The 17,033-nt window shown below is 57.6% G+C and overlaps 6 protein-coding genes across 6 annotated transcripts; 3 read left to right on the top strand and 3 right to left on the bottom strand.

Annotated features, from left to right (window-relative positions):
* Positions 1–1,280: 1,280 nt before the first annotated feature.
* Positions 1,281–2,849, bottom strand: PLICBS_006530 (uncharacterized protein; the record flags this gene model as incomplete). The annotated part of the gene is made up of 2 exons (XM_018328256.2): positions 1,281–2,594; positions 2,703–2,849. The coding sequence occupies 2 exons, from the start codon at positions 2,847–2,849 to the stop codon at positions 1,281–1,283; spliced, it is 1,461 nt and encodes a 486-aa protein (XP_018173114.2).
* Positions 2,850–3,333: 484 nt separating this feature from the next.
* PLICBS_006529 (uncharacterized protein) lies at positions 3,334–5,105 on the top strand (the record flags this gene model as incomplete). Its single annotated transcript, XM_065600959.1, has 4 exons — positions 3,334–3,537; positions 3,604–4,662; positions 4,745–4,838; positions 4,888–5,105. 4 exons carry the CDS (start codon positions 3,334–3,336, stop codon positions 5,103–5,105), a joined length of 1,575 nt encoding a protein of 524 aa, XP_065457031.1.
* Positions 5,106–5,690: 585 nt separating this feature from the next.
* On the top strand, positions 5,691–8,261 carry PLICBS_006528 (uncharacterized protein; the record flags this gene model as incomplete). The annotated part of the gene is made up of 1 exon (XM_018328257.2): positions 5,691–8,261. One exon carries the CDS (start codon positions 5,691–5,693, stop codon positions 8,259–8,261), a length of 2,571 nt encoding a protein of 856 aa, XP_018173115.2.
* A 3,355-nt stretch (positions 8,262–11,616) lies between these two features.
* On the top strand, positions 11,617–12,846 carry PLICBS_006527 (uncharacterized protein; the record flags this gene model as incomplete). The annotated part of the gene is made up of 1 exon (XM_018328259.2): positions 11,617–12,846. One exon carries the CDS (start codon positions 11,617–11,619, stop codon positions 12,844–12,846), a length of 1,230 nt encoding a protein of 409 aa, XP_018173117.2.
* Positions 12,847–13,675: 829 nt separating this feature from the next.
* Positions 13,676–14,500, bottom strand: PLICBS_006526 (uncharacterized protein; the record flags this gene model as incomplete). The annotated part of the gene is made up of 1 exon (XM_018328260.2): positions 13,676–14,500. One exon carries the CDS (start codon positions 14,498–14,500, stop codon positions 13,676–13,678), a length of 825 nt encoding a protein of 274 aa, XP_018173118.1.
* A 1,323-nt stretch (positions 14,501–15,823) lies between these two features.
* PLICBS_006525 (uncharacterized protein) lies at positions 15,824–16,678 on the bottom strand (the record flags this gene model as incomplete). Its single annotated transcript, XM_018328261.1, has 2 exons — positions 15,824–16,033; positions 16,100–16,678. 2 exons carry the CDS (start codon positions 16,676–16,678, stop codon positions 15,824–15,826), a joined length of 789 nt encoding a protein of 262 aa, XP_018173119.1.
* Positions 16,679–17,033: the final 355 nt, after the last annotated feature.

The following is a 17,033-nucleotide window of genomic DNA, read 5'->3' as shown; positions in this document are numbered from 1 at the left end:
CCGTTGAAAGTACAAATATTGGCTAGCCGCCTCAGCCACTACCTATATCAACTCCTGTTGTATTACTTTAGCAGCAATATCCGGATAACTGGTCTATAGACGAAGCGAGATAGCCCCATGGAGGGTTGCACCCATTGGCACCTAAGTTCTTCTTATTGAAGAGGTATACCCAGCCTGGAACAGCCCATAAGCTTTCATCGAGTGTGGGGGAAAGAGACAGACCATTCGCGCATCGGCACACGCCAGGGATGCAGCAACGAGGAGATGCACTATGTGCTGGTTCATACACTAGACTTCGCTGTGGAGTAAATAAGGGCAGCTCACTATGGGTAGCAGCCGCTGTCCCCTCGAACGCCAAGATGCATCTCAGGTTGGTTGACGGGAGAACATGAGACCGTTCCTACCACAGCGACGACTGACAGCAAAACTCCTAAGAGCCTCATGATCTATGTTGGAATCATATACTCCGAATGAGACCTTGAAGTGAAGTTGGTGAAAGTACACGGAGGTTTGTTCCAGGACCGACGAGATAATATATCCGGATACATGTTACACCGATTTAAGCGCAAACGTGCCTGGAGCATAGTTTGGTGACATCCAGAGGCAACACAATTCATGCCCACCGGTGACCGATTATGGCTCGTTCAAGCTTTGCCAGCCCACGGCGGTGAGTTGCCGTCCACGATGTGACTGCTGCACATCAAGAGCGGTTTAACGTGGCTCGACATATAGCATCATCCACCCCAGTGACCCCACCCTTGGTCATGGGAAGGATTCCAACCACATGCTACGTCAGAGGTGCGACCTTTCACTAGAGCTTATACATTGGGAGCTCAGAAATGACACGGTTGCGACGAGACCACCCCTTCGTTCACCCCTCTGCAGCAAATTGCGTAAGTTGCTCCTTCCCGCCCACATGGACAGACCATAGGGGCATGCAATGATACTAGTTTGCCGTATAAACTCCAAGATTACGAATAATTCGGTTAGAAGGGAGGAGCAACCCGGTCTCTGATGCCATGTGGCATCATGTTGTGGTGTCACAGAAAGTCTGGATACGAGACTTTCGCACAATGCGTCATAAGATCCTGTGCATGGGTAAACGATCACCTCAGGGGGCGGGAGCACCGGCATCATTTCTCTGCATCCCGCAGCTCCTCTCCGAGGCAGAGAGTTACACATCTCTCTCAATTTGACAACTCATCGACAGCACTCTTCGCGAACCCTTCATCGCACAATATGGTTCATGCAGAGAGTTGCCGTTTCATACAAGAATACCCCTACTCATCCATGTCCTTACACTCAACGAGAGCCTCCACGGTAGCCACTGGAGCGCTGCAAGTCATAACTAGTACTTGTATAATACTCGCAACGTCGTGGACCGTCGCCACACCCCAAAGCGCCGCGCTTGCTTGCTTCGCCTTTGCGTCGCCAAGAACGGGCGCGCACGAGCCGAGAAACTTCTTCTCCAGCATGGCGTCATCCATGGGCACCTCGCGGCTGCCTGCGGCGTGCGCGACATGCTTCTCCAACATGGTCCCGTCCTGCCAGACGACGGTGACACTGGCCGCGTCCGCCCCTCGCCCCTCCTGGGCGTGCGCATTGATCTTGTCGCGCACGCTGACAATGGCCGGGTCGTGCACCACGTCGTCCTCGTATTCGCGTGGCGTGGCTCTGCCCAGAACCAGACCGCAGGCGCCGCTGTGGTAGACACTAAACTTGGCCTGGAGGCCGTCAACGGGGGTTCTCTTGCCCGTCAGCTCCAAGACCAGGGCATGGACCTTGACATCGACGGTCTGGATGTGGGCGGCGTTGAGACCCTTGGCTTCCATGTCGCGGTGCAGGCGGATGCAGGCATCGATGATGGGGTGGATGACGATGCCGCAAGGGAAGGGCTTGAAGCTGTTGCGCAAAATCTCCCAGCGACCCTTACCGGCCGCAGCAGTGAAGAGACCTACGCCCACGTCGGCCTCGCCAAAGCCAATCCATTTCTGCAGGCCGGCCTGGGGGTCGGTCTTGGTCGCGGCCACGACGTTGGCCCAGCCGCGCTTGGCCTCGAGCGCCTGCGCACTGCTCGTGTAGCCCCGTTGCGCCAACAGCGCGGCCAGTAAGCCCGCCTGGGCGGCACGGCCGGGGTGAAACGACTTGGTGTGGCTGCCAAACATGTCGCGCAGGCCGACGACCTGCGTGGCCGCAAGACCGACGGCGTGCGTCAGCTGCTCCGGCGACAGGCCGAGCAGCTTGCCCACGGCAACGGCGGCACCGATGGACCCCGCGGTCGACGTGATGTGCCAGCCCACGTCGTAGTGTTCTGGCCACACGGCCAGGCCGACCTTGCATTCGGCCTCGATGCCGGCGACGAGCGCCAGGAGAAGGTCTTGTCCACGGACGGGCGCGTGGAGCTCCGCCACGGCCAGCAGCGCTGACGCGACGGGACCGGTCGGGTGGATGATGGTGTCGAGGTGGGTGTCATCATAGTCGTGGACGTGGCTGGCGATGCCGTTGAGGAGCGCCGCGTGCTGGGCATCTGCCGATACGGAGAGGCCCAGCAGGGACGCGTGGGCAGGCCCGAAGAACGGGGAGAGGGTGTCGTGCTGATTTCAGGGGGGCAGGGGCGGCAGCCACCAGGCCACGGGTGTCAGCGGCATTTGTGGTCTCGGGTATAAGGCCTGGTGGAGGAGCGGCTCGGGATCTGTGCTTACGGCGATGGACGCTGCCTCGTGCCGACTCCCGCCAATGGTGCAGCCAGCCCAGTTGTAGAAGCTTCGGACGGCGGCTCGCACGACATCAGGGGGCAGGTCGGCAAAGGTAAGGTTGTAGGCCCAATGGGCCAGACGCGCGGTGGCCATTGTGATGCCGTCTCGACTCTCTTCTAGTTGTTTGTGGACCGCGAGTGGCGGAATGGTTTCTGCCGAGCGCAAACGGCGAGGCGAGGCGAGGCGATTCAGGCAAAGCAGGCCACCACGCGTTGAGCACGGCCGTTTGTAGACTGGGCCGAACCACCAGTTTACATACTTTACACACGGCTCCGCGATCGGCAGACAAAAGCTCCTCGGAACTTCAAGGATCGCGCGGCAGTTGCCAACCCGTGAACTGGCGCCCACTTGAACGGCACAATCGATCCGTGTACACAATAGCATTGATCCGGCGAACCACGCATCGCCTTTGCTGATGGTGCGGGCGAATGGAAGAACCGACGGCGGGGGGCAACAGAGATGCCGCTCGACGTTTGTCCCAGCATACATGTAACGGCTGGCGTCGTTCATTGTCCTGGGTACCATGCCATGTCCCTCCTCAGTCTTGAGAGCAAACTCGAATCAAAACAACTATACCATGGCAAAGTACTTTGGATTGCGCGGGCGTAGGCTCGAGCAGGCCATTATCTGGACCGTCATTCTGCCCACGTACATCCTGTTTGGCTACAACAACGCCGTGGCCGGTGGGCTCTTGTCGCTCCCTTCCTTTGTCGAGACCTTTCCGCGAATCGACACCCTCAACACGACGGGCGCCACCAAGGCGAACAACTCGCGCGTTCAGGTAAAGCACTTGGGCCGTGGGTCTTTGAGTATCGTGCATATGCGGAACTGACTGCCCCCAAACCAGGGCACCGTCGTCGCCATCTACACGCTGGGGTGCTTTTTCGGATGCCTCGACTGCATCTGGCTCGGCGACAGGCTCGGCCGCAAGCGCACCATTATGCTGGGCGCGGCCGGTAACATTGTTGGAGCGATCCTGCAATCCACGTCCTTTTCCCTCCCGCAGCTCATCGTCGGGCGGTTTGTCTCGGGCTTTGGCTACGGGCATGTGACGGCGACGGCGCCTAATTGGCAGGCCGAGTGCTCACGGGCCAAGCATCGCGGCGCGACGGTCCTCTTGGAGAGCGTCTTCATCAGCTTCGGACTGTCCGTCGCGGCGTGGGTCAATCTTGGCATCTCCCACGCCAGTGGTTCTGTGACGTGGCGGTTCCCCTTGGCCTTGTCGACCCTCTGGTCCATTCTCATCCTCTTGACCATTCCGCACATGCCCGACTCGCCCCGCTGGCTCATCAAGAAGGGCCATGAGGATGGTGCACGCACCGTCCTGGCCGCGCTCGCCGATGCGGCGCCCGACAGCGCTGACGTGGAGGAGAGCATCCTGGAGATGAAAAAGTCGCTCGCCATGGCTGGCGAAGCAAAGTTTCGCCACGTCTTTGCCAATGGCGACCTGCGCCTCTTCCATCGCGCCTGTCTGGCAGTGGCCGGCCAAGTGTTTCAACAAATGTCCGGCATCAATGCCCTCGCCTTCTACCAAGCCAAGATCTTTGAAGACGACTTGGGCCTGTCGGCCACCAAGGCTCGCATTATTGCTGGCGGCGTCTTCACCTGGCAGACGGTGTGCTCGCCAATCGGCGTCTTGACCGTGGACCGCTTTGGCCGCCGCAAGCTGATGCTCTTTTCCGCGGTGGGCATGGGCGTCTGCATGGCCGTGGCGGCGGGAACATCCTCGCAGCCCAACAACATGGCGGCGATTGGCGCCGCGGCGGCCTTTATCTTCCTCTTCTCCTTCTTCTTCCCGATTGGGTTCCTGGGCCTGACGTTTTTGTATGCGGCCGAGGTCGCGCCTTTGAGTTATCGCGTGCCGATTACGTCGCTCTCGACGGGCGCAGCATGGCTGTTCAATTTTGTACGTGGTATCCGCAGCGACTCATCGTAGGCCCTTGAAAAAGAAGAGAGAAACATGGCGGCCCATCTGATACAGTCTACAGGTCGTCGCCGAGATCACCCCAGTGGGCTTTGCGACAATTGGGTGGCGCTACTTCATCGTCTACGCCTCCATCAACCTCTTCTTGATCTATCCTGGTAAGGTCTCTGCCGCATCCCTTGAGGGGCAATGTCGCTAACCCGGCAGGCGTCTACTTCTTCTTCCCCGAGACCAATGGCCGGCATCTGGAGGAAGTCGACGAGATCTTCTTACAATCCAAGTCCATCTTCGATACGGTCAGCGTGGCGCGGCACCTTCCTCGGGCGACGGGTCATTTTGGCCAAACCTTGGAGGAGAAAGTGCATCACTCTGGCGACGCGACCAGCGCCGAACAGACCACAGTATCCGCGGAGCACAGGGAGTAAGTTTGTGGGCATTGCACTTGATGATGGGGAGAGAGCCCAGCCTCTGCGTGGACCTTGGGCCCCCAGTACGTGTAGAGTCTGCGAGGCCACCATATGACGCGCCTAGTCCCGGGAAATTGCACACAGCGTGTGCTCCTCTGACACATTGTACGCCGATCATAGGTGTTGTGCAGGTGCTGTCCGCAATCCGCATGTCCGATTCTGTCAGGGAGCGATCCCTCACCAACCCCGCCTGCCCTCACATTCATACAGGCCAAGTCGGGGGATCTGCAGGTCACGATTCTGGCCAGCTGCTCCAGTGCTCATAGAGTAACCCGGGGAAGCTGGCTGTCACCCACCAGGCCCAACCTGGCTGCGATCATCCGTCGTAGATGCGGTCCAGTCGGAAGAATACGACGAAATCCCGGACTTGCAGAATGACGCCAGCTTGCTGTTCTTCATGTTGTGGAATCGCACCAGAGGTGGGGTTTCCTTGACCGACGCTCATTGCAAGACAATCTGTGATAATGAACACACAGCCCCTCCCCTTCGGTTCAGGGTGAGCGGGATGACCTGACTCTGCATTGCCGTCTCGTCTCATCAGCCATGATGCATTTCACGGCCTCGTCCGCGTGCGCGGCACTGTTGGCTCTGGCCAGCATCGGCAGTGCTGACCACAGCGCCTCGTCTCCTTCGGGCTCCGGCTATCACGACGGCGCAGGGGTGCTCCAGCACGTCAATCCACTCGTTGGCACCAATGGCGGTTCCCCCAACGACAATGGCGGCATGATTCCCTCCATCGCCCCGCCCTTTGGCATGACGCGCTGGACGCCGCAGACGCGCGAGAACTTCATTTCCCAGGTGCCGTACTCGGACAGAGACCGCCGCGTGCATGGCTTCCAGGCAACCCATCAGCCTGCCATATGGATGGGCGAGCAAGGCCAGATGGTGCTCATGCCCGGCCTCAACAGCGACGGAGAAGGCGGCGTCCATGTCGCCTTTGAGAAGCGAGGGCTCGCCTTTCGCAAGCAAGATGAGCGGAGCACGCCGTACGTCTACGAAACCCTCTTGGACGCAGCCACCGCAGGAACGTTTGGGTGGAACCTCACCGAGCAGGCGGCGTCGGAGCAATTCGGCTCAGCGTGTCCACCGTGTCCCGGCGGTGGAGCCCCGGTTCCGGACGCGGTGTCAGAGGGAGCCAACGGACGCGTCCGGAAGCGACAACTCCTGGGCCATGACCTAGCGCCGGATGCCCGAGATCAACCCTCGGCTGACAATGGCACGTCGCAGGAATACGACCGTGGCATTCGCGTGGCGATGAGTGCGACGGCGCACACTGGCCACCTTCGCTTCGACTTTGAACAAGGCGACGCGCACGAGCCGTATCAGCCCTTTGTCGTTGTCCAGGCCAGCCGGCTCAACTGGACGGGGCATGTCGAGATTGATCCGCGCCGGCGCGAGGTCTCTGGCAGCAACACGCAGCGGCAGGACTACGCCCTTGGGCCAGATCGGCCCACGTCATTTAGGGGCTACTTTGTCTCTCGCTTCTCGGCACCATTCTCTTCCCACGGCATTGCACGCGGCAACGAAACCGAGCACGGCAAGCGTCAGGCCAAGGGTAAGAACATGGCTGCATATGTCACCTTTGACAGGTCGGTGCGCCGCGTCGAGGTACGAACCGGCGTGTCCTTTGTCAGTGTCGAGCAGGCCCGGCGAAACCTTGACCTGGAGATACCAGACGGCAAGTCGTTCGAGTCAACTGTGCAAAAGACCAAGTCCGCATGGCTCGAGAAGCTGGGCCGTGTGGACATTTCGGGTGTCAACAAGACCAACGCGGACCACGATGCACGCACAATCTTCTACACGGGTCTTTTTCATGCTCTGCAATATCCCAGCGACTTCTCCGAGCCAACAAGCTCGGCAAAACATGGTGGGAAGCGATGTTTCTACAGCGGCTACACGGACAGCGTGCACGAGGAAGGCGACTCGTATTACCAGTCCTGGTCCATCTGGGACACGTATCGCGCCGAGCACTCGCTGCTCACGCTGTTTGCGCCGGAGCGCGTCGACTCCATGATGCGCTCCCTACTTCGCATTTTCGACTGGTCCGGTCGTCTGCCCATCTGGGCCAATGTCGTCGAGACAAATATCATGATTGCAACGAATGCTGATGCCGTACTGGCCAACGCCCTCGCGCGGGGGTTTCGCGGCTTCGATGTTGCGAAAGCGTGGCAGGCTGTCCGCAAGAACGCCTACGAGCCGCCCGAGCGCGACACGGAGCTTTTATACTACGATCGCGAGCCCGACACGCCCCACGAGGCTCGCGCCGGCCTCACGAGCTACATGCGGCACGGGTGGGTGGACAATGACGGCTGGGCCGAGGCGGGAAGCCGGACCCTCGATTTTGCCTTCAACGACCACGCGGCGGCGGCCGTGGCATCGCACGCGGGCGACAACGCTTCGGCAAAGGAGCTATACGCTCGTAGTGGCAACTACGCGCACCTCTGGAACAATGCCACCGAGTTTATGCAGAGCCGCAACGCCAACGGCAGCTTTGCCAATGACGAATGGGGATGGACCGAGGGCGACAAATGGGTGTACACGTTTGACGTGATGCATGACGTGTTGGGTCTCGCGGGGCTATTCCGCCATGGCAAGGCAGGCATGAAGCGCAAGCTGGATGAGCATTTCGCTGGCGGCCACAACATGCACAGCAACGAGCCGTCGCACCACGTGCCATACCTGTACGCGACGCTGGGATACCCGGCCGACACAGCGGACAAGGTGCGGGAGATTGCTTGGCGAGAGTACAACGCCACCGCGGCCGGACTGAGCGGCAACGAGGACCTCGGCCAGATGAGTGCGTGGTACGTGCTTTCGGCGCTGGGGTTCTACCCCGTGAACCCAGCGTCGGACGAATACATTATTGGAACACCGTTCTTCGATCGTGTGACGATTCGTGTGCCTGCCGTGCCTGGCGGGCCCGCGGAGCACGAGCTCGTGCTATCGGCGCCCGGTGCGGGCACCGGCGGGAAGGCGTATATCAATGGTCTGAAGCTGGATGGAAAGGCGGTGGAGAGGCCGGTGCTGAAACACGGAGACATCGTCCGGGCGAAGAAACTTGAGTTTGAGATGAGCCCTCATCCGACCAAATGGGGAGAAAGGGGAGCAAAATGAAGCCAGCTTTTGCTAGTTGTAGGCTGGAGCCTGCTCCACTGCAGGCGCAGCAACAGCAACAGCAGCAGTGCTGGGAGCGCGTTGCGCCGCCCGATGCCATGCCTTGCAGCACTACTTAAAAAGGCCGGGGAAGGGCGCGGCTGAGAAAAAAAGTAAGAGGGGTTCTACAACGAGCAAAATATGGCTCTACGAATAGCAATACTCTTTCTTTTTCATGTGTAATCGGGACAGCTTTTGGGCATGCCGGCCATGCTCCGGGCTGGATGGTACCCTTCCGTCCTGCCGGTGCCATGACTCCCGCTTGGACCCCGGAGCGGCATCCTTTCGCGACCCGAACCCCACTGGTTCGGGTCGCTGTGGACTGCCGTATTCGGCTCCCCTGCCGCCGCGATTGGAGCGGCACACCACACTAAAAATCGGGAACTGTGGGGGCTCCGCATGTCCGACCCGGCTTGCCGGTCCGCGCGGGCAGGGCGACTGGCATTTGGCTGAATATGCCCCTACGACATCGGTTCCCGCGACCTCCCTGTGTGACACAACCATGTGGTGTGTCGTGCCCGTTCCACTGCCTGGTCAGCCCTCTCCCAGTGCCAAGGATTGCGTTGCGCCGTGCGATGTCAGCCCGACTTGGACGCAGCGGCGGGCTTTATTAAACTGTTCCGGGGAGCGTGGCAATTGGCCCCTAGTCGCTAAAGCCTTGCCTACCGTGGTGCAGGCACCGAAAGATCTACCGTCTTTATTGCGCCGTAAGCGCTTATCAATCGCCCCTTGTGAGCAGCATCGTGCTCAATCGAGACGCCTCTGGAGCGGCACAGCATCGTGAGTGGCACGGCGGTGTGTGCCATCGGGCAATTGCCAACATAAGAAACGGCCCTATCGTCCCGTTACTTCGCCACGGCTATTGTACCTCCAGCGTGTCACAACCTGTCTCCAACTCATGTTTTGTTCCCTGAATACCCTCCCACCAATTCTTCGCGCGAGCACTCCATCCATTTCCGTACATGGATGTAGCCGCGCATCATGGCGGCCGAATGGCAGGCACTGGGCCCGTTGGCCTACATCAACACGGGCGCCGTGTCTGGCAGTGCCGACTACACAACCACCGCCTGATTCACAGATTTGGATTCCACAGCGGTGAGATGAGCTTCGACGACGGACGTGTACCCAGAGGTTAACTCGCTCTCACAAACTAGCCATCATGTCCCCCATGAAACCGTTTGCCGTAAAGCACAACCCCCGGCTCGTTCTAGTGTACAGACGAGACCACCCTGGCTCAGCACCCTATACCGAGGTCGAACTCGCCCTCCTCCGTCATATGGATGGATTGTCCCCGCAAGAAGCATGCTCTCCTCTGGATGCCTTTATGCGTGACCGTGCCTTGGAGCTGTATGAGTTTGTCTGCGCTTGGGCGCATCAGGCGGGGATTCCCTCGGCAAGCGAGCCCACGGATGGCATCGTTCTGGCATCGTGGTCCATGGGAGCGAGCTGGCTGATGGCGCTCCTAAGCAGCATTGCTTCTTTGACCTCGCGAGGTATATACAGCGTGCGATTCTATACGGTAGGCTTAGACTGCCCTTTTCTCCCGCCCTTGCTGCTTCATATTGCCTTTAAGACATGCAAGACTGCGCACATGTGAACTGATGTTCATTAGACGCGCCATTTGCTTCTCTCGGTTACCTGCCACCGAGCGATGCATACGCCCCACTCCTGGACGAAGATATCCCGCCTCCAGACCGACCGAGTACCGTCTTGTCGTGGATCTCGGGGTACTACTCACACGATGGTGCCGTCGATGGGCTAGAGAGGCGCACCTCGTCCACATCGCCGACGCCGCCGCGCGGCAGGATGACACCGGAACAGCTGCAAGGCGTCTTCACAGCCAGTGCTGCCGGAGAAGACGGCCCTGACACATTGCATCTCCGTCTCTCCGAGGTGACTGGGGCAAGTTCTCTGTTCCGGCACCGCGTCCTCTTTCACAACGGCTCTCACGCCATGCGCCCAAACCACTGGGCTGCCCTTCCAATTCGCCACGTAGCGTGTAATAGATCGGCGTGGCATATGCCGTGGTGCGCTGCCGCCCTGCGTCGCGAGCTCGACGAGGCAAAGGACGACACGCGTCGCGTGCGTGACGTAGAGATTGTCACACTAATGGGCGCAAATCATTTTGTAGGCTGCGTCGGGTTCGCTATACGGCCTACAGCACTGACGACTCGACAGGCTCACTGGGACGAACCGTACCGACTGATGCATTTGCTGCACTGGGAAGGCTCTTCATCCCCGCACTGAACGTACATATACAACATCTCCATGCTAGAAACAATCGCCACGCCACTGCCTCTTCGAGTACATATAGCTACCGCGGTGCTGACTTCTCTGGCGTGCGGCACCATGCAAGTCTCGGTAACAAGTCTAGCAAAAGAGCTTATACAAAAACATTGACATCTTCTGCCCACGACAGGGAAGTTCCAGTCATCAGGCACTGCCAACATGAAAGCAAGCCATGGTTCTTTGTCCGGTGGGCTTCTCAAAACAATTAGTCAAGAAACCATGCACATTGTGGCGCGTGAGAAGGGTGCATGGTTGCTTATTAGCTATATCTCCGACCGCTAAGGCACCAAAATACCTGTGCATGCCATGGCAATGCGGGAAAAGCTTGTTGGGCGGATACCTGTGACGAGTGTGAGCCCTCCCTGTACATGTACCCAGAGTGGCGTGGGCAAAGTACCGAGCGGGCCTGTTCCGTCGGTCCGGAGCTCAATACCCACACGGCGTAGCAAGCCTTCGGACTGGGGTTGCCGTGATCAGGTCCGAGTTTGCCCCGGGTAGGCGATGTCGTGCCAGTGCGGAGGAACATATTTGTCCGTTGCCACAAGTTTGCCCGACGCAATCATTCCACCTGCACCGAAACTGAAATCTAATCCGCTCAATCATGCGAAGAGACCTAGTAGTGCTCGTGTCGGCAATACACCCTTTCAGGCATTTCCGTGTCGAGGCCTCCGATGCGCTGACAGGTTTTCCCAATGTGGCTGGCTTACATGTAGTGACACAGGAACGGAATGTCGGCTGAATGTAGGCAAAATGGAATTTCACTCTATGGGAGAGCGCATAAGAGTTTGACTGCCGTAATCTTGTGTTTACCGTAGCAGAATGGGTTGCAGTCCACGTATCGTCAAGTTGGCTCGGGTTAATGTTTTGCCCGCCTCCTCCTACCCACCTTCTCTCTCCTCAGGAACACTGTCAATATATACACCGTGCCTTTTGCGTGCTTCACGCAGTCCAAACGCACCTCGCAGCTTCCTTTCGAGAGCAATAACTGACCCTTCGTTCCATCCATAGTGAACCCTCTCACTACACAATGAGGTTCTTTCAGATGGCAGCTGTGCCTGCCTTGTCTGCTACACTGGCGAATGCCCAAAACATTCCAAAGAAAGTCACCATCTTGACTCCTTTAATGGGCTCCACGGTCGGCATGAAGGGCATGGGGTGGATGATGGATGTTGTAGCAGAATTTTCTGCACCATCGGCCGCTACCTCATCGGCGGTTGCCACAGCTACTCCTAGCTCGTCGGGCGGCGGCGGAGGGTACCGACGTTCCAACCCAACGACGGACCCCGATGATGGATTCTTTCCCTTTCTCAACTCCCCGAACCTCACTACGTTTGGTCCTGGTCCGAATCAGGCGGCCCCGGGTTTCGTGTGCCTACTCAACACCTCATCCAACCCAAGCCAGAACTTTGCCGGTGCGTTCCAGCTGAACGCCATCACAAACTCTGACAAGCAAGGCAATATATTAGAGGCCTATTTCTCGTGGTTCGTCGGAGCCCCTAACTTTGCCTCCAATGCCAACGCCGCCGCTACAGTCTTCTTCTTGAAGGGCGCCGCTCCGGCCAACTATACCGGCGACCCGAAGACCGATCCCAACATCATCTCAAACGTTGCTACCGTCACATTCTCTATTTTCGGCGACGCCGCTTCCAACGCCACGTCTGCTTCGTCCGTGGACTCACCACTAAGCATTACGCTCTTTACGCCAAGATCCGGGGAGCTGGTGGGCAAGAACGGTTCTGGTTGGATGGTGGACATGGTGATTGGCAATAATGACACCAAGGCCAATTACTTCGCCCCTTCCAGGGGCTACGAGCCACTCTACCACGACAACTTCACCGACAAGGACTTTTCTCCTGGTGCCAGCAAGGCGGTTCCGGGACTCGTCGTTTTGTCCAATAGCTCGACCCTTCCTGGCGGCGCCAGCACGAATCTGGCAAACCTTTTCCAGATCAACGCCGTTACGCGTGTCCAGAATCGTATCATCACCGAGTATTGGTGTACGTGGTTCGTCGGCTCGCCTTTTGCCGGCATGAATCAGCCCTCTAGCCTCACCATGTTTGTTGTCAACGGAACGGCGCCGTCCTCGGTCGGCAAGACCATGCCATCCAACATTATCTCCAATGTCATGACGGTCAACTTCACGTTGGCGGGACCGAGCTCCGCCTCAGCCGACTCAAAGGGATCAACGTCTAGTGCCGGTAGGCTGGATCTTGCGATCGGCTCGCTTTTTTTGGGTTTATTGGTCTTTTTGTTCTAATCCTGGTACATGTACGAATGATGTGCGCACTATGCCTCGTCTTTTGTTTCTTTGCTTTGGCCCAGACGGCGAGATATGACAGATCACTTAAAGTACGGTACGCAAATATAGGCCGACGAGTGTATCTAGGAACATAGGACTCCGAGTCGTGGCGTTACCTTTTACTTGCACCATCCTGGGGCCTCGTCTATAGTATCGACGTCCGATGCCAGCGTCTCATCACGAGCATGGAAGACGAAAAGCAAAGGGACTACCCGGCTCAGAGTACAGTACGCCCTAAGCGCGTTCGTTTTGTGGTGTGCTTTGTCTTTGATGTCGCATCTTTTGGTTGCCGATTCTTCGAGACGACAGACGTCCAAATGCAATTGCCGAGGCCAGAATGCCACGACCACAGCGCGCCAGTTCCGAACGTGTGGCTTTGTGTAACTGCCCCCCAGCCATTCTGGGTCGCGTGCTTCACATTTTCCTCGCCACCTTGGGTGACATGGGGCTCTTGAAACGTACGTTGCCTGGCTCCCTCTCCCATCGCGTCGCGATGCTTGTCATGAACCGCATGTGAGCCTTAGTCCGGCACGGGAACACGACTTGTTACAACAACAGGTAGGCCGGCAGGTATAGAAACAGCTCGCGCCAAGGAGATGAGGAAATATGACAAGGAATGATGCTGCCATTATTTGCCAGTGTCTATGCAAACTATCCCAAACGAGTGACAAAATTCAACGTTCCTCCACGCGCATCAACAACCCCAGTGGCAGAGGACTCAGCGGGACGGACCAGCCAGACCAACACGCCATGCACCGGACAAGCCAGTTCCATGTTGCCGCATGCATCACTTTGCGCTGGAGTCCGGGGCCAGTCGTTTGTGGGCTTCCTCTACGGCTGTGCGCCGCTGTTCTGCGGCCCAGTCCCGCAGGTTTCGGTAGGCGGCGACCCCCCGCCGGAAGTCACGGGGGCTTGTAAGGCTATAAGCGGAGACGTATGTCATCACATAGCCGTCCGCCGTATTTGTACCCCTCGGCGGGACTGGGTGACACGTAAACAGGTCCAAGTGTCCGTTTTGGAGCGTGGTAACAATGGTGTAAGCCATGTTGTCGAGGGGAGGAGGCGTCGACTGCCCGGCGACCTGCAGGTTTCTTATGGCCCTCGCTCCTAGCGCTCCGTCGTAACACGCTTGCCGTCGTGCGGCGTGCAGCGTTCCACTGGCACCCTTGACCTCCAGAAAGAAGTTGGGCACAACCGGACGACCCTCCTGTGTAGAGGGCACGATATGCTTGGCCAAGTCGCCGGCGGATCTCAAGACGTCCGGAATGCGGGACTCGCCGTACCAACGATCCGGCTGGCATGCCACAAGGCTGCCATCGGTGAGGTGCTTCAAATTGTTAAAAACAGTTTCCCTCTCAGTAAACACGCTGTCATCGAGAGTTAGGTCCCCTTCGAAGTAGGGGAGGCATTGGGCCTTGACGGCGTTCTCGTTCTCAAGCCAATAAATTTCGGATCGGAATTTTTCGATGTCGGCATCCGAAATTCGCGACGGAGAGACGGAATCCCTCCGCCGTGCCATCCTCTCGCGTACCTCATCCATGTTGTTGGGCACTGGCGGCACATAGCCATCCAGGAGGGAGGAGTAGGGAAGAAAGATGCCCCACTCGGCCATGTGTGCTTCGAAGTTCTTGTCGCAGCCATTTGTCTTGCCAGTGCTCCCGGTCGTCGTGCTCCCGCTCGAACCGGACGCTCCGTCTCGGTCACCAGGTGGTTTCCACTGCTACATCGTCAACGAACAGACGTGGGCGGGAGAGGAAAGGAGGAGACGGGAACGGGATTGTTAAACGTACACCTCGAACGTCCTCGAGGTTTGGCCCTCCTCGCCTGGCTAGAAGCCTAAGCTGCCTCAAGTCGCCCGCAGAGAGCCTGCGGATCAGGTCCTCTGCGCCCACTCGATCTGTCGGCTCGCTCCTACCGATATCGTGTATATTTGGCTCGCAGGTGGATTCCGAGATCCTCCGCTGTAACTCCCGCAAGGCTCTTCGCGTAAACACTATAGTAGACAATCGATCCCAAAAGATTGGTGGCGTAACTTTTGGGTATCCCCCGTAATCGTGCGTCTCCTTCATCTTCTTATGCGAATGGTCGTTTTCCGTTTGTTGCGTGGCAGAAGGCGCGCGGCTGGCGCGCTTGCAAGACATGCTTTGAACTGTTTGTGAACAGGCGGGAACTATTGTGTTTGGCCTCTGGGTGCATGATTGTGATGCCAAACCGAGACTTTTATCCTCAGAGCCGGGAGTTGACGGACTCGCTTTGACGTCCTGGCACGTTCAACGTTGAAGCGGCGGCGTCAAAGAGCGAAGAAATCCCTTCAATGTTGACATTCATCTCTTTGTGGAGCACTGGAGACACAGGCTTTACACAAAGCCCATGCAAGGCTGGGGCGAAAAGCAAAGCAGGACACGCCCACGGGCCACTGTGGCGCGGACGTGACTCAAAGGAAGCGACTGGTCAATGTTCTCTCCCAGATCGTCGCCACGAGAACCGGCATCCTGCTCGGCCATTCAGGTTCCGCGCCATCAACAAAGAAAGGCGACGACCCGTGTCCGCGGGCGTCCGCACACGGAACATGAAGATAACCGTGCCTAGCTCACATCAAAAGGGCACTCTCAAAGTGCTCAAGCTAACAGTTGGCGCCACATGTACTCGGATCATGGAAGGGGAATCTGGGCGCAGGTCCGTTCAGTCCCTCGGGCCTAGCGCGCTTCCCGCCGGTCAGACAACGGGTAGTCCAACGACATGGAGTTGAGGCTACAAAGTAACAAACAGGAGGGGCTCATAGTTGTCTCAGCAAGATCACGAGTGGTCCCGTACAGTAGCACACTAAGTGTCATGAACTCGTGTAAGAACTAAAGAACCCGACCACGATCGATCGGACACCCTGATACAGGCATCGTGAATGGACGGAAAGCATCCCTGCACCATTCATGGCATGCTACGCCGGGCCGTTCCCTGAGCCAAATGGGCTGAATGCGTATTGCACGCCCAAATCCGAAAGAGACGGGCCACCATTCTGCAGAAGCACCTTGGAATTGTCCGCGGTGCCAAAGTAGGCATATCTCTCCACGCACGCGTTATTGTCCAAGAAAGGAATGGCCTTTTCGAGAAAGGCGGCTTGTTCGTCGTCTGACCCAAAGCCCTGGAACTAGTCGAATATTTAGTATCGGAGCAAGTCGTGCACACGCGGCCGCGACCCTTGAAACAAACGTACTTCTGTAATCCACACGGGGCGGCCGTCCCCGAGATCGCAAATCTTGTTGACCCAGTCCTCCAAATCAAACTCGATGGAATGGTCGTTGTACCAGTGAATCGGAATGAAGTCAATGTGGCAGCCACTGCATGCTTGCAGAAACTGGGAAAGCCACTCGTACCCATCGTTCGACACGGAAGGTGCTCCAAGCTTCGCGACGCCGGAGAAGTCCTCCATCCAATCTCTCCAGGCGTCGACCGCCTGAGAGACGGACAAGTTTGACTGGCCTTGCTGCTCGGGCTCGTTGAATCCTAGCAAATGCTGTGCCGAGTTCGATACCCACCACTGCGCATTGGTTCGCCACTGCGCCGTATGAATGTTCGCGGGTCCCCAGAGCATGGGAACAAACTCAGCAAAGTCTTGTTTCTGCTTGGTATCGCTGTCCCAGTTGTACTGCCATGTTACCTGTGACGGATTGCCGTTCCATTCGCCGCCAAACCCCGATATTGGTACATCGTCGTTCGCAGCCAAGCCGCGCTTGCCCGAGCCCAGCGCAGTCGAAAGGAGGACGGAAAGGACCAGAGACTGGCGTAAGAACATTGTGGCAAAACGGTTCAGCCGTCGGGTCAGTAATTTGTTCTTTACTTTCTTGTCCACAGCATTCGCCTATCAAAGCAGAACCTGCCGATGCACTCTTGAACGAGAGGTTTTGGACCGAAGAGAAGAAGTCATTCTTGCCTTTTATGTTGCGTTCTATAATCTCTAATTTTATTAGGCTACTGTGCTGTGTGCTGTACGTTATAACATGTCTAAACTCCTCGCCTGGCCCTTGACTGTGCATTCAGGGATCAGGAGTCATGTAGACTCTGCAGATGTCTTCCATCTGAGCAAGTTTCACGACATCAAGTCGAACTGTTCCTGGACGGACTTACCAAAAGGACCGACTTGGAGTGAA

This window comes from Purpureocillium lilacinum (assembly GCF_023168085.1).
Source record: "Purpureocillium lilacinum CBS 284.36 DNA, scaffold_4, whole genome shotgun sequence".
Classification (NCBI taxonomy): domain Eukaryota; kingdom Fungi; phylum Ascomycota; class Sordariomycetes; order Hypocreales; family Ophiocordycipitaceae; genus Purpureocillium; species Purpureocillium lilacinum.
This window is presented reverse-complemented; position numbering and strand designations above follow the sequence as displayed.